General features: G+C 46.9%; 1 protein-coding gene across 5 annotated transcripts in view; it reads left to right on the plus strand.

The window, feature by feature from the left end:
* The window catches only part of rin2a (Ras and Rab interactor 2a), a 40,063-nt gene that overhangs the window by 7,571 nt on the left and 11,028 nt on the right, over positions 1–21,464 (plus strand). For 2 of the 5 annotated variants that reach the window (XM_064316735.1, XM_064316736.1), the window contains exons 2-7: positions 3,869–3,991; positions 7,653–7,738; positions 10,683–10,881; positions 12,301–12,409; positions 15,276–15,348; positions 16,482–16,573. In XM_064316735.1, the coding sequence (XP_064172805.1) occupies positions 3,932–3,991; positions 7,653–7,738; positions 10,683–10,881; positions 12,301–12,409; positions 15,276–15,348; positions 16,482–16,573 (619 nt within the window). In that variant the 5' untranslated portion in view covers positions 3,869–3,931. Of the gene's footprint in view, positions 1–3,868; positions 3,992–4,022; positions 6,781–6,803; positions 7,095–7,379; positions 7,448–7,652; positions 7,739–10,682; positions 10,882–12,300; positions 12,410–15,275; positions 15,349–16,481; positions 16,574–21,464 lie in introns of those variants that run through there. The other 3 variants (XM_064316738.1, XM_064316739.1, XM_064316737.1) reach the window with 3 other exon arrangements.

A 21,464-nucleotide genomic window follows, 5' to 3' on the forward strand; every position in this document is an offset into this window, starting at 1 on the left:
TGTGTCTCAGTGCGTCTCAGTGCGTCTCTGTTTGTCTCAGTGTGTCTCAGTGTGTCTCAGTGTGTCTCAGTGTGTCTCAGTGTATCTCTCAGTGTATCTCTCAGCATGTCTCTGTGTGTCTCAGTGCTGCAGCCGCTTAAGAGAAAAGCAGTTGGGCTGTGAGTGGCCGTGTGAAGGTCTCCAGTGTGGAACCAGAGAAGGTCAGTGTCAGAGCTTGTGGGTTACAGTGGGGGCCTGTGCAGGCTGGGACTAGGCTCTGGAATTCTGCTCACTTAAGATATGTTTCGCTCATTTACAGTAAACCATGGCTCGGTTTCGCCTTGCAGAAGGCCTACAAACCACTAGCACCAAACATATAGCCTAGCTATCGGGTGTTGTGTTTGAAATTAATTTCTGTGGGAAAATAATCTTATTTAAACTCAGGGCTAAGTGTCTGGTGGTAAGTACCACTGCACCAAGACTGCTTTTTGTTAATATTTTGGCTGATCTGTAATATTGTTTTAAAAAATTAAATAAATAAGTCCAGTAAATGCTTAGGTCATAGTTGCTGATCCATGCATTTGGATGTTAAGTTTTCATGGTTACGCTGAAGCAGAACTAAAGCAGGCGTCTTGTTCCTGCTTGATGGATGTCTTGACCTTTTTTACACTTTCTGGATCCTGTTTTTATTTTCAGTTCGCCTTTGTGCAACTGATTTGTTTGTCTCTTCGCTTAGACGCTTGGAGACTAAATTTCGTGTTTTCAAAAAGCTGAGTAATATTCTGGACCCGCAATGGGAAATGTTGCATAACTTTTATTCGTCTGGGCCAGGAATAGTCTAATAGAGGGATGATATCACTGCATATCAATTTTCCTTTTGATCATCTTCATCTTAAACTTAATGAACATAGCCTATATCCTACTTAAGATCCCAGTACCATTAAAAAAATAAAAATAATAAATGTATAACTATATCACTATATACTGTATGTATATATATATATATATATATAATCCATAATGTTTTGGACCAAGACACTTTTCTTGATTTGGCTCTGTGCTCCACAATTTTCGATTTGCACTCAAACAATTGACATGTGGTTAAAGTGCATATTCTCAGCTTTTTATTAAAGGGTATTTTTACATGTTTTGGTTTCACTATGTAGGAATTACGGCACTTTTTATTCATAGCCCCCCCCCCCCCCCCCATTTCATAGCCTCCCAACACACCTGACTAATCGGAAACACCTGTGAAGCCCATTTGTCCCAAACATTGTGATGCCCTGAGTGGAGGGGCTATGAGGCAGAAGTGCTGTAATGTGTACATGGTGAAAACAAAATGAATGAAAATACCCTGTAGCCTAATAAAAGCTAAAAATCTGCACTTTGACCACGTGTGAATGATTTCATTTGTTTGGCTGTTGTTGCTCTGGTGTGAAGGAACCCCTTTATTGTACCTGTGACACTGTGTGTAAGGATAGGGGGTGAATGGGGAAAGGGGGGATGGGGGGGGCTCCGGGTTCTCTCCGGGACAGTGCGGGCTCTGTTCCGTGGGTCGGGGGACCCAGAGCGTGGTGTGAATGGCCTTTTTGTGGGAGCGTTTAAATCTTTCACATCACACACGCGCTGACCAAAATGGCTGCTGCCGCTGGCTTTGCCGCACGATCATTGGCAGCGAATGAAGGCGTTGGGCCTGGCCCGGGCGGCGGCAGTTGTAGCGGCGTATTATTTCGCGGAAGTTGTCATGGTAACCGCAAGCGTAGTTCTCTTCAGAGCCATTGCCAGTGCTACCGACGGGTAGCATAGTGACGGCTGGGATGCTTCAGTACGCTAGGTAATTTTTCAACAATTCGTTTCGCAAATGATGCGAAAGTCGTTTGTCATGAATGCCTCCCGGTCGTGTTGCTCCGGCTAAGAGGCAGTGGAGCTTATCGGGACGGCCGTGGCGGGTGTCAGTGGCGCTCGCTCGCACACACTGCTGTTGTTTTCTGCTTGCACAGCGCTGTTTGTCTTGCTGTCCGTGGACTGGTACACTGAGGCTACTCATTCCCGGTGTTTGGTAGGCCCGTGCCAGCTGAGGACTGACCTTCCCCTTCTCCCCCCCCGGGTCCCACCGCAGCGCTGTGCCAGCTGGGACATAGCAGACAGGACGAGGCAAAACAAGACGACAGTGAGCAAGGAACAAGGATAATCAATGGATCAAAGAAAACGCGGCTCATCGCGGGCAGCGACTACTGGAAATGCTTTGAAAACAGCCGGGCCTACTTTTTTTCTTTCCCTTTCCCTTTCCCTCCTGGTAGTGATTCCCTGAGAAACTCAGTAGAGCACTCATATGTAGGCTAGCTGTGCGTTTCTGCTGAGGCGTTTCCTGTGCGAAGCTGCTGGGGTCAGCACTACGGCTCTGGCCAATCACCAGCTGGAAGAGGCGCGTAGCGGCCAAGATTTTTTGGGATTGAAAGAAGAGGGGTTCAGACTCAGCTGTCACATCAAAGGGTCCATGCGTGGGATGACTGATTCCAGACACAGCCTTTTCGCCCCAAACAGCTGTTCCAGTATGAATGCAGAAATGCTGGCCAAAAAATAATTAACTCAAAAAGAAAAAAAAGAAGCGTTTTTTTCTCTCTACATCAGTTGAAACTTGTTGTTATTTGGATGTTTGAAGGAAATCATCTTTGCGAGCCCTTGGGCTGTGTGGAAATTGCAGGAGTGCAGTTGTGTGTGGGTTCTGCTCTGTTATGTGTGTTCCCTGGTGTCTGGATTTACTGTTAACATCTGGTGCAGTCAAGTATTTCTGCTCGATCATCGGTCCAAAGGCACAGGACCATACAGACATACAGTCCTGACTCCACTGTGGGATGTGATGGGCTCACAGTGGGGCTCTAGAAGACATAAAAGACATCTCAGGACTCTGGCTGCAGTGTGTGTCTGACTCTCAGGACTCTGGCTGCAGTGTGTCTGTGATTCTCAGGACTCTGGCTGATGTGTGTGTCTGTGACTCTCAGGACTCTGGCTGCAGTGTGTGTCTGTGACTCTCAGGACTCTGGCTGCAGTGTGTGTCTGTGACTCTCAGGACTCTGGCTGCAGTGTGTCTGTGATTCTCAGGACTCTGGCTGCAGTGTGTGTCTGTGATTCTCAGGACTCTGGCTGCAGTGTGTGTCTGTGACTCTCAGGACTCTGGCTGCAGTGTGTCTGTGATTCTCAGGACTCTGGCTGCAGTGTGTCTGTGATTCTCAGGACTCTGGCTGCAGTGTGTGTCTGTGACTCTCAGGACTCTGGCTGATGTGTGTCTGTGATCTCAGGACTCTGGCTGATGTGTGTCTGTGACTCTCAGGACTCTGGCTGCAGTGTGTGTCTGACTCTCAGGACTCTGGCTGCAGTGTGTCTGTGATTCTCAGGACTCTGGCTGCAGTGTGTCTGTGATTCTCAGGACTGTGGCTGCAGTGTGTCTGTGACTCTCAGGACTCTGGCTGATGTGTGTGTCTGTGATTCTCAGGACTCTGGCTGAAGCGTGTCTGTGATTCTCAGGACTCTGGCTGAGTGTGTGTCTGTGACTCTCAGGACTCTGGCTGATGTGTGTGTCTGTGACTCTCAGGACTCTGGCTGATGTGTGTGTCTGTGACTCTCAGGATTGCGGCTGCAGTGTGTCTGTGATTCTCAGGACTCTGGCTGCAGTGTGTCTGTGACTCTCAGGACTCTGGCTGCAGTGTGTCTGTGACTCTCAGGACTCTGGCTGATGTGTGTGTCTGTGACTCTCAGGATGCGGCTGCAGTGTGTCTGTGACTCTCAGGACTCTGGCTGATGTGTGTGTCTGTGACTCTCAGGACTCTGGCTGATGTGTGTGTCTGTGACTCTCAGGACTCTGGCTGATGTGTGTGTCTGTGACTCTCAGGACTCTGGCTGCCCGCACGGCCCTCACAGACGTGCTCACGGACACGGGCTGGAGAAGGGGAGCATGGCCAAGAGCTTGGGGGTGCTGCACTGCATCCCTGTCAGGACCGGGAGCTTCTTTAAGGTACGGTATGGACAGGGGGGAGAAGCAGTGTGAATCAGAATATATACATATATATATGTGTGTGTGTGTGTGTGTGTGTGTGTGTGTATGTAAATATATGTGCAAGCACACACACATACAGTATCATGCAATCACATGTTCTATCATGTGCACAATCACATGCACACACATGCACAGGCGCGTACACACACACACACGTACACACACACAAATATAGTCTGTATGAGAATGGGGTTGTTTTGTTTTTATAATTTAAGATGCAGTTTCAGAGCCATACAGAGCAGGCAGAATGAGGCATTCTGAAAGACCCATTCAGCGTGTGTGTTTGGGGAGGCGGCTCTCTCCGCGACACGGGTCTACACACAGCTTTTTAAATTGGCTCTGTGGTTACAGTACTGGCTCTATGGCCCGCAGACCCCTCCCAGTACAGTAATGAATGGTGCAGTGTCAAAGGGCACGACTGAGACTTTACACACAGGCATGAAAGAGAAGAATATGAGCGGTGGATTAGTGTTAAACATAAAGTGACCGACAAGGTTGACAGTAAGTTTAAATCATCTCCTTTCTCCTTCTGAGGGAATGAAAAACCCCTGATAAGATCTGAGAAAATAATGATAACACAGTAATGAGCTTATAATTATATGAAGCACATTAAAACACAGCTGCAGCATGCTTTCTCAGTACAGTTAAAAGGGAAAAAGACGTACAGCCGGTACAGATGGAAATAGAAACCAGCTGGACATATGAGAGAGAGGTCTGACTGAGGCAGGAGTGGAGCGAGCAGCAGCAGTCCAAGCGAAGAGACAAAGCATGAATGACTCTCTCCACATCGGAACGGGGGGGAAAGAAAACGACTTAATCTTACAAATGGTCTCCACCGGAAGAAGGACGACAGCACTACATCCTTCGCTGGCTGTTTTATACTTAACTCAGAGATCAAAGTATTCGTACTTGCTCTAAATACACCTCGCTGGTTGGCTGGGTCAGCTGCGTACCATGTGATCAGTGCTCTTGTTGCCGAGCGGCTCCCGGGTGGCTGTGGGGCACAGCTGTTGCCCCTGTCCTGCAGAGGAGGCTGTGTGGAATCGGCTGTGGCCTGCAGGGTTAGTAGTGTAGTAGTGGGGTGGTAATGAGCGGGGGGTGCTACCCAATGAGCCGGCCCTGAGCTGGTTTCCCCGCGGCAGCAGGCTCAGAATAGTGGGCAGAGTGGTTCTGCCGGTTCAGTGCAGGCAGGATTTCAGCTGGTTACAGACGTCTCCCTCAGCCCAAAGCCTTACTGTGTGTTAGAGGAGAGAGTCTGCTGAGATGACTTGACAAAATGGAGGGTTCAGCTCTCTGGTACCTGTTAGCACTCAGGTACCTGTTAGCACTCGGATACCTGTTAGCATTCAGGTACCAGGGGCAGGTGAGGGGAGATTCTTATCTATCTGTGTGGCTGGTGAAGGCCCCGTCATTGTGGATTTGCTGTCCTTCTCCATTCACCCGCCTCTCTGTGTGTGAACACATATTCACATATTTTCCTGCTGACTTGAGCCCTTTCACTGTTTCCGCACGGAGAATTGACTACCACTGCGCCCATGAAACTTTAGCAGTGGTGACAGAACCTTCTGAAACTGCAGTGATCCAGGAAAACACCTACTCTGTCTGGATGTGTGAAGCGCAGAGTCAGATTTTCCTTGTAAAAGTCTTTGAAAGGAAATAGCCTCTTTGCCATCAGAATTCTTAAGCCAGGCTGGCTGCCCGGAATAGTCTATAAATCCTGAAGGGACTCTCTCTCTCCCTCTACCTGACGGGTCTCTCTCTCTCCCTCCCTCCATGGTTTTGCTGGGTTGCTGTTATTTGACATGACAAAGCATTTATGAGCACACGCAGTAAAATGTCCTGTGTTAATTCAGCTCTAACGACATCAGTTCAGCTCTTAACAAATAACATTTGTTCCCGCTCTGGAATGTGGGACCAGATGTTATCTGTTAAGTGTTGAATTAACACTGTTGGAGCTGAATTAACGCTGTGTGACGTTTCACCGTGTGTGCATTACCAAACCTGAACCGCACTTACGACATGCGCTTGCGTCTCTTCCTCCGTCTCCAACGGACCTCTCTGGAATAGTTGCACAAGACCCTCCTCTTTTCCCCCCAGCGGTCGCTCAGAGCGTGAGTGAGCGGGGGAGCGACCTGGCGCCTTCTCCGAAAAGCGCTGAGGAGCGTGGTCTGAGCCTCGGGGCTGCGGACGTGCTCCGCTTCCCCTCTCCGTTCTGGACGCCACGCGGCGGAAGTGTTGTGAAAGGCGCTGAGCAAGCAGCGGCGGGCTTCCTCCGTGCCGAGCGGCGAAAGGGGCGGGGCCGCCCGCGAACGCGCCGCGAGCCGCGCTCCAGACGAGCGGTGGGGGGGTTCCACCGGAGCCCGTTCACACATTCGTGATCCCCGTCCCGCCCTTTTTTTTTTTTAGAGATGCACGCGCTCGCGTTGGCGGTAATTGGCCCGAACAGCCGTGCGTTAAACGGGGTCAGCGGTAAATCATTTGGCGGATGCGTAGCGACGGAGGGCCGGCTTTCTCTGGGCCTCTGCGCTTTACAGGCGTTTAATTCGGGCTGCCTGCCTTGGCAAGGCCCTGCGCTTAAAGAGGGCACAGGCTCATGTGTAACTGCGCTCTGCTGACTAGACAACCGTGCAAGCATAAACATTTCAGAGACCTAAATACAGAGTGCTGGCTTTGACCGGCAGAGGAGGAATGGGGGCGGGGGCTCGGTCTAAGTAGGGCAATCGGAGTAGTCTCTGGGACTGAAAAGGGTAAGGCAGCCTTCTCTTCGCTCTCCTGTATGAATCGGTTGTTTTACACACAGGGCTGCTGTTTCGGCTCATTATTTGTCCTTCTGTAGTTGTTGTGCTTTATTCAGCTTTGTGAGCACCAGGTTAAGCAGAGGAGCCCGCCCGTCAGGATTCGCCAAGAATGGGATGAGTGAAATACCGCCCTCTTCTGGTCATCTGAAAGCGTGCCTCTCGTGTCCTCTTGATGACATTCTGCTTTTCCGTGAAATGGATCTAGTGGGATTTTTATGCGGTTGGCACCTCTGTGGAAATGAATGGAGATCTCGACAGTTGTTGTAAGAAAGTAGTGCTGGGCCATTGTGTTTCCTCTGTGGACTGCTGACTGTGCTTCTGTGTAGCTTCTGATTGTGTGTAAAGACTGGGAATGTATGGAACTGTGAGGTCACCCAACGGTACCTACCTCTGGCTTTGAGCTCCTGCTTCTTGGTGGAAAATTCTGATGTTTTAGCATCAGTGTGTCTCTGTGACTTAATGTGCCTGTCTGTCTGCCTGTCTGTCTGTCTCAATACGTTTTGTGCATTCGTTAGCACGTCTGTTGTTTCTCTCCCTTTTTTCCGCAGCTGGGCTTTATCGTAAGTGGGAAGTTGGAAGTCAATCATTTTGACATTGCAACACAGAGAACAGGACAGTGACTAACAGTTTCCCCTCTCGGCCACGTGCATGCGGGTTTCTGTGCGTGTGTGTGTGTGTGTGTGTGTGAGAGAGAGCTGTTACGTGTTCGTTCGAGCGTTCGTCCCCGGCTGCGGCTGCTTTTCCTTGGTTAGCTCTGACGTCAGCCTCACGTCCCGTCTCTGCTCCCTCTCTCCGTCGGTCCGGCCGGGCGTGGCCTGCAGCTCATCGACTCGTTCGCTGTGGAGATCGGAGAGCTGAAGCAGGAGATGTCATTGGACGGGGACCCCCCCACGGTGGCCCTGCGGGGGTAAGTGCAGGTCCAGGGTCCGGTTACCCCCGGCACACGCCCACCCGCACCCGTCTCCCAGCACCACCTGAAGCGTGCAGTCCGGACATTTTCTAACCGGCTCTGTTATGGGTCGGGTGGCATGCATATGAGAGGCAGAGGATTACATCGCTTTAAATTTGATTTCTTTATTTCTGCGAAGGTGTTGCTTTACGCCTCCTTTTGAAAGTCATGTGCTTACCAGCTATGTGCAAGTATGTAATTAAAGGTGCTTTTTAAAATACATAGATAATAAATAAAAAAAGCTTGCAAAAAGATGCGGTGCAAAAGTATCGCTTTTCCCTTAAAAATGTGTATATATATTGTCTGTAATTTTGTCACTCTAAATATATTTTACAGTCTGTAAGCCATGTTGCATCTGAGACGTGACATATGGGGGTTACTGCCTCCAGCAATGCTCCTAAGCCAGTAGCACGCCCATCTTTCTTCACTAATAAAATGCTCAGCGTGTTCCCAGTTAGACTGTTGGCAGGTGCACTGCCCCACCAGAGAGCCAGCTATGCCCAACTAGCACTAGACCCAAGAAACTGCACTATTCCTTTCAAAGGTTGAATGATGAAAGTTGTGGGAAAACAAGTTAACATCAGTGTGGCTTTTTAGCTTTTCAGAACAACACCGCACACAGCTAGCGCTCATAGGGCAAATCACATCACTAGCAATCTGTGTAGCTAATGCATAGCTATAAAGTATTGCAAAGTTGCTGGACAAATATTATTTGTTACTTCTCCCACGTAAGACTCGCTTGTCATTTTGGATGCTACAGTAGCCAGCTTCGCATCGCGCTACGTTTAGCTACGTTTAGCGCTGTACCACCATCACACACAAAGACACAGGTGGCTACCGCTCGCAGGGATGGAGTTTCGATCGAGAGCAACTAGCGAGGTGGTTTCATGCTTTAGGTTGGGATTGCTGTTCTCCCTCCTGGACACTAGATGGGGTTTTTTTTTAATTAATCAGAGTTCATGTTGTTTTATTTTCATTTGTCCGTTTGCATGGGTTTAAAAAAGTTTTCACTGATTTATTTTAACCAAGTTTGTTGGCCTAAATTCTCATTCACACATCAAGTTGAAGGGGTAAAACAATATGTCTTATCTGTATGAACATATTAAAGATGGTAAATGCAAGTATAATGCCAGCTGTAATTATGCCGTGTTCTTTTCTGTCCCTGTTTTGCTTTCTGCGGGGTGCAGTGATATGGATCCTCGGGGGAGTGCCCCATATTTACAGTGAGGTGATGAGCCACTTTTCTGGGTGTAGTCATGCAAATATTTTTGTCCCGTTTGACTCTCCGTAGTAGTGGATTCTGGTAGTTGCATGTAACTCCTGTGCCTGTGATGATGTTTTTTAAAAAATTTATTTCTTCATCTTATCCATTTGGTTTGTTTGTTTCGTCTTTGTTTTGGCAAAATATTGTTTCCAGTGGTTTTTCCCCTTCAGCTATGCTGATGTTGAAGAAATCATTGACTTAAGTTAAAGTAATTAATGCTGGAACTGGAAAGAAATTATAAAACGTTGTTAGTTTAAGTATGCCTTGCTAAAAAATTCAAAACTCATTTTTTGTTATTTTTTTGGTAGGGACATAACCCTAAGATTTCACAAGTATTTCAACCGAACACAGACAAGAGGTTGAGAAAACATTTATTGTGCATTTTTAATCGCTTGCATTAAGTTGTTTTTCTGGTTGGTGGGCAGTACAGCCCGTCCACCAGCAGAGGGAGAGGCAGCAGCACTAGTGTTGTTTACAATACCCATATTTTGCATCAGAGATGACAATCTAAACAGATAGGCTTGTGGAAAGGTTGCCGTATAATTCACAGAAATGACATGAACGTTTTGTTCCCTTAGTGAGTCTTACCTGTTCCCTGCTAAGAAGTGTGTCCTTTACTGACTGGATGTTGTATGTTTTGTCTACAATATGTTTGGTATCTTAGCCAAAATGCAAATTGCATGTAAATGGGATTTTCAGAGAGTGAGTGAGTCACTTACTGTATGGTGAAGCAAATTAATATGGTAAAGTAAGTAATGTAAAGTTGGAAATTATCATTAAGTAGTGTAGGGTTAAGTAAGATATAGTAAGTGCTATAAGTAATATAAAGTAAGTACTGTAAGGTAAAGTAAGTAACGTTAGGTAAGTACTCTAAGTAAGGTAAAGGACATAAGGTAATGTAAGCAGTAATTATGGTAAAGTAAGCAGTAAGTAAGGTTAAGTAGTTTAGGTAAAGTAAGTACTTTAAGTGAGGTAAAGTAAGCATGTAAGGTTAAGTAATTAAATAACTAAGGTAAAGTAGGTAAGTATGGTGATGTGCATTACGGTGAAAAAGTATTTGCTCCCTTACTATTGCATATGTGACACTGAGTGGTCTTTGGACTTTAGACAAAATATAATATTGGACAATGGGAAACACAGTAAACACAAAACACATTTGGTACACGGTAGTGCAGTGGGTAGCACAGCAAGAAGGTCACAGGTTTGAATCCGGCCTGGGCCTATCTCTGTGGAGTTTTCCTGTTCTGCCCGTGTTTGCGTGGGTTTCCTCTGGGTACTCTGGTTTCCTCCCACAGTCCAAAGACAAGCAGGTGGGCTAATTCGAGACTCTAAATCGCCCACAGGTACGAATGTGTGAGTGAATGGTGAGTGAATCCCTGACCAGGATAAGCAGGTATAGATAATGGATGGATGGATAGAGGAAATCAGGAAGGGAGCAAATACTTTTTCGCTGCACTGTAGGTGAGTAGGGTAAAGTAAGTAAAGTAAGTTAAACTACATAAAGTAAGATAATGTAATTTAGGTAAAGTATGTAAGTACCAGCTGGACTGTGAAACGATGCTCCACTCTGTGTGTTAAGCAGTGCAGGGTGTTCTGCTCTAGGTCTGCTCAATCTCTCATCTCTGTTTGTGTCTGCAGGCCAGAGGAGGAGGTGAGCGGGGTGTACCTACAGCCTCCCCCCACCGGGGGCGCACCTGGGACCAGGGACTCGGGATACTCCTCCCTGCGCAGACGCATGAGCGTGCTGGACAGGCTGGTGCAGACGCACCCCATCTGGCTGCAGCTGTCTCTGAGCCACGAAGAAGCCGCCAGCATCCTCACACTGCAGCCGCCTGGGGTGAGAGGGGCCTGCTCAGCCGCTGCACTTTTCACCCTCAATCAATCAATCAATCGATCATTCAGTCAGTAAGTCTGTCAGTCAGTCCATCAGTCATTCAGTCAGTCAGTCAGTCTGTCAATCCATCAGTCAGTCAGTCAGTCAGTCAGTCTGTCAGTCAATCCTTCAGTCAGTCAATCAGTCAGTTAGTCAATCAATCAATCAATCGATCAGTCTCAGTCAATCCATCAGTCAGTCAATCAGTCAATCAATCAGTCTATCAATTAGTCAGTCAGTCAGTCAGTCTGTCAGTCAATCCATCAGTCATTCAGTCAGTCAGTCTGTCAGTCAGTCCATCAGTCAGTCAATCCATCAGTCAGTCAATCTGTCAATCAGTCAGTTAGTCAATCAGTCAATCAATCAGTCTGTCAGTTAGTCCATCCGTCAGTCAATCAGTCAATCAATCAGTCTATCAATTAGTCAGTCAGTCAGTCTCAGTCAATCAGTCAGTCAGTTAATCAATCAGTCAATCAATCCGTCAGTCAGTCAGCCAATCAGTCCATTCGTCAATCTGTCAGTCAGTCAATCAAACAATCCATCAGTTAGACAGTCAATCCAGCAGAGAATCAGTCAGTCATTCAGTCAACCAATCAATCAGTCTATCATTGTATCTGTATCATCAATTTACATATATTATTATGGGAAGCCAAGTTAAAATCACAAACATAAAACAATCAAATTTCCAATGGAAGCTAGTGATGTACTTGTACATTTCACAATTTAGACATTTAGCTGGTGCTTTTGGCTAAAAGAGCAAATAACAAAAGGCGTATTTATTGAGCATTAGTAAGAGCTAGAGATGGCCACCAAGCGGAACAGAACCTGTTAAGGTGCACGCCTGAAGACTTGTAGAATAAAGAGAGAGTGGGCGGTTTGCGTGTTCAATAGAAGCATTGTAGTTTGTGGCCCTCTGTGACGTTCTTGTCGGCTGGGTGGGAGTGTTTTCACTTTCTGTAATAGTGCCGTTCCCTAATTTACCGTAGGGCTTGTAGAAGTGAAATGTTCCTATCCTTCACGGGGATCTCCCTGGAGGTGAGATGTGCACTTGGGTGGCGAGTTCACCCCACGTCTCTTTCCCTTTGCGGTAACTGCAGAGGAAGGAGGGAGGCGTCACCGCTGGCTGGTCCCTGCCGCGTTGGCTAGTAACAACAGTGTCACAACAGAACAGCAGGAACCTTGATGACTTTCAAATAATCTTGGCCATCTTAGGTTAGAGTAGTTCAATGCCTGGTAGGTTTTCGACAGTGTCATCTTCTGAAAGCCAGTTGGGAAAGTGTGCCGGTTTCGAGAATCTTCCTGCGCAGTGTGCAGTGAACCAATCAAAAAGTGTCTTAGAACTGGCCTGACCTGCTCTACTCCTTCTGGTAACTTGCATTCTAGACGTTCCTGGTGAGAAAGTCCTCCAGGCTCCAGAAGAAGGTGATTTCCTTGCGTCTGGACGATCCTGGATCCCCAGTCCGAGACTTCCCCGTGAAGGAGAGCCAGTACAGTATGTGACTCACCCCTCTGCCCCCATCCGTTATTACCGCTCTGTGGGTGGGGCTTCTCACGCTACGGTCTGTAATAATGATGACGATGATGAGTGTCGTATAGACTACTTTGGTTATGAATGGTTCATACATTTTTTTTTTTTTAATGATTGGTCACTGCATTTAAAAAAAGAAATCTGTCGTTCAGCTGGGAAAATTCTGAAAACCCTGTTGATTATAAACCCTGGGTTTTATTAGGTGGCATGGATATTGTTAGCGTTATTGGCGTTATCACTAGCTTCAGCGTTAGCGTTAGCATCCTTTAATTCTCTTTGAATGGTGCCATGTTCTTACAGCCCTGTGTGAAACCGTGAGTCCCACACTTACAGGCCGCCTGCGTGGCGCTCTCTTGGCCGTCCCTACGCCGCCGGGGTTGCGGTGCCCTACCGCTCCCTGCTCCTGTTTTGAGCACAGCTCGTCCCGGCGGCGGGCCTCAGCGTTTAGCAAACAGCGCGCGTGTTCACGGGGCTCCACACGGTGTGTGTGTGTGTGTGTGTGTGTGCGTGTTCACAGGGCACGCGCACGCTCCACACGGTGTGTGTGTGTGTGTGCGTGTTCACGGGGCGCGCTCCACACGGTGTGTGTGTGTGTGTGTGTCCACACGGTGCGGCTGCTGAGCAGCGCGTGCGCGGGCTTGCGTGTGAACACATCTGCCCCCGAGGCGTGTGCTGACACCGCACGTGTATGCGCCGCGGTGCGTGTGCTGGCCGTGAACATGCGTATGTGAACGCTCTAACCAGGTCTTACTGACTTTAACACAGTGGGCTATAGTACATGACGCACTACTGGGGGAGTTTCAGCGTGTTGCTGCTGCCAAGTTGGCCACATTTGTTTTTCTACTTTTTAGTCAGTTTGGCAAATTTTTTAGCTTTTGAGGAATGTTGTTTTTTCCGCCCTTGATGAAAGTGCAGTTTCTTTTGCAGCAGCCATATCTTTTATTTTTTTTAAACTTTTTTCACTTTTCCAGATTGTGGAAGTGTGTTGAAACTCTGAGCTTGTCTTTGTCCTTTGACGTCCTTAAAAACTATTAAAAAGACGTCCTTTTGGATGGAGTCTTGCTGTGTGGGAGAAGAGTTCATGCCTGACAGGCACACTGAGTGCATGAGTGTGCCTTTAGTTTGTTATTTATTCTTCCTCTTATTCATGGAAGGATTCGGATGAACAGATGTTAGTAATTAGTGATCCCGATCCAGGTTTTTGTCTTTCGATTCGATCCGAGCACAGTAACATTCAGTTTTGCCCAACGCAGATCCGATGAAGATAATTTTAATTTGTTTTTTTCGAAATGATTGAACAGCTAATATACAAAACGTTCAAGCAACATTTAAAAAAAAAAAAAAACCAAGCTTCTAGGTTTGTAATTATATGAATATAATATACTTCTAGGTAAGACTGGGCAATATACCAGATCGACGATTATCAGAAGTTTTTAAGAGCATAATAACAATCAATATGCCATATCGTGTGTTGGATGTTTTTTTTTTTTTTCTTTAATCATACCTTGACACTGACTCCATTATGAGTTTCCGCAAAACTTGTGCCTGTTGTTTGCAAAGTCATGTCACGCCTATTTTTTAAGGAAATGGTGCAAGTTCAATTCAAATCAGACGACCCACCTTAAGTTTGCTTCGCAAAAATCATAGCCGACTGTTGCATCATGAATTTTTTTGATTCATTGGATGAAAAACAATAAAATACCATTGACAATGGAACTGAAAAACCACATACTGCTGTGTGAATTCATACCGGCAGCTGTAGCCTACCTAGAAATAAGGCAGGTTATACTGCCCTGCCCTACATTGAAGTGGCCTGTAAGCATTGTGATCAAGCTTTCAGATCCAATAAAAGATTGTTAAAAATAACAGTGAAAAGTCAGCATACTCCTTTGAGTGCTGTTTCTTCAGATGCTTCATCAGGTGCTTTATACAGTAATAAACTCTGCTAATGCTAATGTTGCAAGTGGCCATAGGGCTGCTTTTGCACTTTGTGTAAGTTCCACACAGCAGACATCGTAGCAGATAACAGCCCGTTTCGTAAACAACGGCTTCATTTTGCGGTGGCGAATGGATAGAATGCTTGTTCACGTAAGTAACGGCGCGCTCATCCTCATGGTGTGGACCAAGTCAGAAAGTACGGAGGTGAAGCTTTGCTACGGGCAGGAATTAATATGCGTATTAAGTGTTCCGGTGTCAGACCGGATCGGACTCAGATTGGGATTGTCCTAGCCAATATCTGATCCACAAAATATGGTGGTATCGGGAGCCGATGCCGATCCATGGAACGGATCAGGACATCCCAGTTAGCAGTGGAGTGCAGGTGATTGTGGGCAGAAGATGATGCTGAGGGTGATGGTGTTATTGCTGGTCAGCTATCCCAGTGTTAATCCGTCATTGCGGTTCTGCTTTCCTCTGACTACACACTGAGCACACTGTTCCATCTGCTCCCGGGCTGGGTCAGCAGTTCCTCTGCAAGCGCACCATCGGTGGAGCCGAACTGTGGCAGGAGTCAGGGTGTGGGTGGAGCCGCTGTGGCAGGAGTCAGAATGTGGGTGGAGCCGCTGTGGCAGGAGTCAGGGTGTGGGTGGAGCCACTGTGGGAGGAGTCAGAATGTGGGAGCGGTGTGAATGATCACAGTTTTTTTTTTTTTTTTTTTTTTTTTGAAAGATTGGCTCTTTAATCTTGATAGAGGTTCCAAGCAGCCATGACTCAGCAACATTTGGCTGTGCATACAGGAATACTCTCGTTTTATCCTCATTCTTATGCAAATGAAGTTTTTTTTTTTTTAATTTTAAAAATTAATCTTTACTATTTCTGCCTCTGCTTGCAGCCTTTTCATTGGAAGGTTCCGGGATCAGCTTTGCAGACCTCTTCCGTCTGGTGGCTTTCTACTGCATCAGCAGGTAGCCCCGCCCCCTTCCCCACAATCCTCTGCAGGAAGCGTGCATGGGCTAGCATGGCTGCCCCTCGGTTCCTCTCTCTGTGGGAATCGCAGTTTCTCACAGCGATGTGACACCAGATAACTATGGTTTTTGTCCATTATTAGCCTGCTGCTGCTGCATGCTTTACTGTTATGACTGTCCTACTACAGGAAACGGGGTGGGGGGGGGTGTGGGTCACTGGGTCACTGCGTGGCACCGTTCTTCCAGGAAGCTCATTTTCAGCTTGTTTTGAGTCTCAGAAAAAGGCCATTCCTTCCAAGTGAACACATGGGGCCCAGAGCCCAAATCTGGCTCTAAAACCCCCGTCTGTTTGTCTGTCTGTCTGTCTGTCTGTCTGCTTCTTGCTGGCCAACTCATCAAGGAAAATGCATGGTGTGAGGAACCGTACTTTAATCACAGACATGACATTCTTTAATGAGCGAGCTGGATATTTTGAATTTGGTTGTTTGCAAACGTCGGCGTATAACGAGATTACAGGGCCACAAAAAAGTGACTGAAATGGCACTAAAAAACCGGAAAATGTACACTAGCCAAAACGAAGTGGCTACTGAGGTGCTAATCCTCAAAACATAATACAAATTAACATCGACATTCATGCAAAGATTAAGACGTAAATGTGGCACTTGTTTAAATCCTAAAGAAGGACCTCAGTACCTCAGTTTGCATCAACTTTATTTTGTGTGGAAGAACGGGGTATATGGAGACACTAACACATTTTAGGTTTAGAAGCAGAGTTAAACACATCGACAAAGTGCAAGACAAAATGTGTTTGAAGAAGTAAGGAAAGCAGATCGATGGTAATTATAGTGGTGGTGAGCTTGTGTGCGTGTACATGCATATCTGTGTTTTTGTGTGGGTACGCGTATCCGTGTTTGTCTGTGCGTGCGTGTGTTGAAATATTTGTGTGCGCATGGGTGTGTGTGTGTGTGTGTGTGTGTGTGTGTGTAGTTCCGTGTATCCCGGATGTCAACAGTACTGGCCTCTGAGCTCATTGAATGACATTTACTCCAGATGCTGTCTGTGGGAAATAAGCCAAGAGTGTGTGTATCTCTCTCCTCCTCCCTGCCTCCCTCCCTCTCTCCATATCCGCTCAGGGATGTCCTGCCGTTCCCCCTGCGGCTGCCGGAGGCCATCGCTGCAGCCCGGACCCACGCCGAGCTGGAGGAGGTGGCTCAGCAGGGAGCAGGTCTGCGTCTCCTCCTCCTCCTCCCCTTTGTGTTACAGTCACAGTGTCTCTCCTCCTCCGCACCTCCTTTCATCCTGAATGTGTTACAGTCACAGTGCCTCTCCTCCTCCACCCCTCCTTTCATCCTGAATGTGTTACAGTCACAGTGTCTCTCCTCCTCCCCTCCTTTCATCCTGAATGTGATACAGTCACAGTGTCTCTCCTCCTCCCCTCCTTTCATCCTGAATGTGTTACAGTCACAGTCTCTCCTCCTCCGCCCCTCCTTTCATCCTGAATGCGTTACAGTCACAGTGTCTCTCCTCCTCCCCCTTCATCCTGAATGCGTTACAGTCACAGTGTCTCTCCTCCTCCACCCCTCCTTTCATCCTGAGTGTGTTACAGTCACAGTGTCTCTCCTCCTCCACCCCTCCTTTCATCCTGAGTGTGTTACAGTCACAGTGTCTCTCCTCCTCCACCCCTCCTTTCATCCTGAATGCGTTACAGTCACAGTGTCTCTCCTCCGCCCCTCCTTTCATCCTGAATGTGTTACAGTCACAGTGTCTCTCCTCCTCCACCCCTCCTTTCATCCTGAATGCGTTACAGTCACAGTGTCTCTCCTCCTCCGCACCTCCTTTCATCCTGAATGCGTTACAGTCACAGTGTCTCTCCTCCTCCGCCCCTCCTTTCATCCTGAATGTGTTACAGTCACAGTGTCTCTCCTCCTCCACCCCTCCTTTCATCCTGAATGTGTTACAGTCACAGTGTCTCTCCTCCTCCACCCCTCCTTTCATCCTGAATGTGTTACAGTCACAGTGTCTCTCCTCCACCCCCCCCTTTCATCCTGAATGCGTTACAGTCACAGTGTCTCTCCTCCTCCGCACCTCCTTTCATCCTGAATGTGTTACAGTCACAGTGTCTCTCCTCCTCCTCCCCTCCTTTCATCCTGAATGTGTTACAGTCAGTCTCTCCTCCTCCTCCCCTCCTTTCATCCTGAATGCGTTACAGTCACAGTGTCTCTCCTCCTCCCCTCCTTTCATCCTGAATGTGTTACAGTCACAGTGTCTCTCCTCCTCCTCCCCTCCTTTCATCCTGAATGTGATACAGTCACAGTCTCTCCTCCTCCTCCCTCCTTTCATCCTGAATGCGTTACAGTCACAGTGTCTCTCCTCCTCCTCCCCTCCTTTCATCCTGAATGCGTTACAGTCACAGTGTCTCTCCTCCTCCTCCCCCCCTTCATCCTGAATGTGTTACAGTCACAGTGTCTCTCCTCCTCCCCTTCATCCTGAATGTGATACAGTCACAGTGTCTCTCCTCCTCCACCCCTCCTTTCATCCTGAATGTGATACAGTCACAGTGTCTCTCCTCCTCCACCCCTCCTTTCATCCTGAATGTGATAAAGTCACAGTGTCTCTCCTCCTCCACCCCTCCTTTCATCCTGAATGCGTTACAGTCACAGTGTCTCTCCTCCTCCGCCCCTCCTTTCATCCTGAATACGATAAAGTCACAGTGTCTCTCCTCCTCCACCCCTCCTTTCATCCTGAATGTGTTACAGTCACAGTCTCTCCTCCTCCACCCCTCCTTTCATCCTGAATGTGATACAGTCACAGTGTCTCTCCTCCTCCCCTCCTTTCATCCTGAATGTGTTACAGTCACAGTCTCTCCTCCTCCTCCGCACCTCCTTTCATCCTGAATGTGTTACAGTCACAGTGCCTCTCCTCCTCCACCCCTCCTTTCATCCTGAATGTGTTACAGTCACAGTCTCTCCTCCTCCACCCCTCCTTTCATCCTGAATGTGTTACAGTCACAGTGCCTCTCCTCCTCCACCCCCTCTTTCATCCTGAATGTGTTACAGTCACAGTGTCTCTCCTCCTCCCCTTCATCCTGAATGTGTTGCAGTCACAGTCTCTCCTCCTCCACCCCTCCTTTCATCCTGAATGTGTTACAGTCACAGTGTCTCTCCTCCTCCACCCCTCCTTTCATCCTGAATGTGATACAGTCACAGTGTCTACAGTCAGAGTGCATCGCCTGTTTCCCTGTTTCAACTCCGATGTAGTAAAAATACAATGAACTAATAGATTGCACGTGGTCCCTATTAGACCTGTATAAACCTAGAGTTAATTTAACCATGAAAATGTTTCTGTGATCGGCATGGGCTCTGAGCTCTAACAGCAGAATTCACTGTAGCAGTGTCTTACTGCTGTTCCCAGTGCTCATTTGTTTTATCGCGGCTAAAATTAAAGTTTACAAAAGCAGCAAACCTGTTTGTGATCTTGAGCAAAGGTTCATCATAATAACAATTCAGCTGGCTGCACAGAACGCTTGGTAGCGCTTGCCTAGCACAGGCTCTGTGTGCTGGTTAACTGCAGCTTACGTGACGTACGGGAGTAGTGACTTCTCTGTCCTTTAGCCATACTGAATATGTGTATTCTTAGTCTAGAAACACCGTGCCGTCTTAACTGGAAATGAAGCAGTCGCCTTCACGGCCGATGTATTTATAAAGCCGCTTGCGTACTCGATGGAGAGCTAGCCGCGGCACGGTTTTAGAACGTCTGCGCGGTCGACTGGCTGCTCTCGTTATCTCTGAAGAAAATGTGCAGCGTAAGTGCGCTCAGGAAACGATGCGTGGATGTTTCTGGCGGGTGAGGGCTGTTCGTTCGGCCTGCGTGCGCTTTCGAAAGGGCGGCGCGCCTCTGTGAAATTCTGTCCTGACGTTTCGGATGATTTACGTACCGGAAAGGCTGCGTAACGTCGAGCCACGCTGAACACGCTGCACAGCAGGGGCGCTTTTCCATCCAGTACGTTTGACTTTTTTTTTTGTTGACAAAAATCTACCCGAGTCCACGTTAGCAAAGGCTGGGGGTTGGTGCCCGTAAGTTATGCAGAGGAAAGCTATTCAGGCGTTCCCTGGAATGAAAAGGTACAGCGTGATCATAGGTTGTCTTCATGTGTGAAGGACCCAGATGAAGAGTTTGAGCATCTGCCAAAGGGAGAGCAGTAGCATCATTTCATTTGTGTTCTGTGAAGGTATGCCCTTCCACGCTACCCCTTTCCAGTTAGGATCAAGCATCAGGGTTTCTAGCAGGGATGTGATTAAATTTCGATGAAACAGCTGCATCGATGCGATGTGAATGACTCGATCCGTATCACACCGAATCCTTAATTCACGTGGCAAACTTTTATTCAGGCAGATTGAGGCACTGAAGCTGACAAACACGCTTGTTAACCCTGAAAGCTATGCTATTTGTTATTTCAAATGATCTCTTGAGTGTCGGTGGGGTGGGGTGGGGCAGGGCAGGGGGGATTCTTTGAAGTCTGTTGGTCATATTCACATCGCAGCTAATCGCTAATCATTAATCGTATCGTATTGTTATAAATTAAGAGAAACCGTATTACATCGTACTGTTATTCAGAGTACCGCCATCGTACGGTATCACCATCATGGTTGCATCGCTACACGCCTGGTTTCTCCCACCCTGGCGGTGCTGCCCCAGGCCCCAGCTTACGGTCTGACTGGCTCTGGAATGTGCCGCAGAGCTTCCCGGAATACTGGTGCCAACGTGTGCCCTCGGGCACCAGAACCACATACTCATCATTTCAGTCATGCCTCAAACACCTCGCACATGCTCAGTGAGATAAAACACCCTGCCACGCCTCTTTAAAATTCAGTCATAATAGTCTGATTCATTTAATTTATATACATATATATATATATATATATGAAGCACAGATGTTGCTGGGGAAGAGTGACACAATGAAGTATTGACCCTGATTTATTTAATAGTCTGAGTAGATTTACCTGGCAGGGGTACATGGTTAAAATAGAAGTAACTGAAAACTAGCTGACTAAATTAATTTAAAATAACTGAAAATGAATGATTAAAGTGATTTTCAATATATATTACAAACTGAAATGTTTAATGTTTATCTCAACTTAATATGTGAACGTATTTTTAAACGTGTTTTTGTTCGATATTTAGCAGAACATGCACAGAACACATTTAAATGAACATGCACAGAACACATTTAAATGAACATGATCCAAACACATTTAAATGAACATGATCCAAACACATTTTAGTGTTGGGATTAAATGGTTTGTATAGTAGCGATAGCCTGGAGTGAGTAAATCAGACATTTTGAGTACTCACAAGCGTTGTCTTTGAAGATGAAATGCATGTGTTATGTACAGCTATGTATTGTCATTTTAATCAGTAAACTGAACACCTGGAAAATCGGTTGATTGCATTTGTCCTGCCCAGAGGTTCGGTGTAATGTTCAGCATGAACCCTTCCTTGGGCATATTTGGAAAGACACGTAATGAGTCCTAACTATTTTAACGTGTTACTCCTTTTGCAAACAATAGTTCTCATTTAGGTTGCTGATGTAATTGTGCATAAATCAACAAATGTTGGTTTAATTCGTTTAGGACATAGTGCACCACACCACCACCCCCCACACACACGAAATGAACTATGTAAATAGCACATAAAATGGAAATATTGTGTCTGACCACATATATATATATATGTGTGTGTATGTGTATATATATATATATATATATATATATATATATACATGTATGTGTGTGTGTGTGTACTCACCCACTTCATTAGGTACACCTTGCTAGTACCCAGTTGGTCTTCTGCTGTAGCACATCTGCTTCAAGGTTCGACATGTTGTGCATTCAGAGATGCTTTTCTGCATACCTCGGTTGTAACAAGTGGTTATTTGACTTACTGTTGCCTTTCTATCAGCTTGAACCAGTCTGGCCATTCTCCTCTGACCTCTGCCATCTACAAGGCATTTTCCCCCTAGAGAACTGGTTATTTTCTCTTTTTCGGACCATTCTCTGTAAACCCTAGAGATGGTTGTGCGTGAAAATCCCAGTAGATCAGCAGTTTCTGAAATACTC

The sequence above is a fragment of the Anguilla rostrata genome, chromosome 18 (genome assembly GCF_018555375.3).
Source record: "Anguilla rostrata isolate EN2019 chromosome 18, ASM1855537v3, whole genome shotgun sequence".
Classification (NCBI taxonomy): Eukaryota; Metazoa; Chordata; class Actinopteri; order Anguilliformes; family Anguillidae; genus Anguilla; species Anguilla rostrata.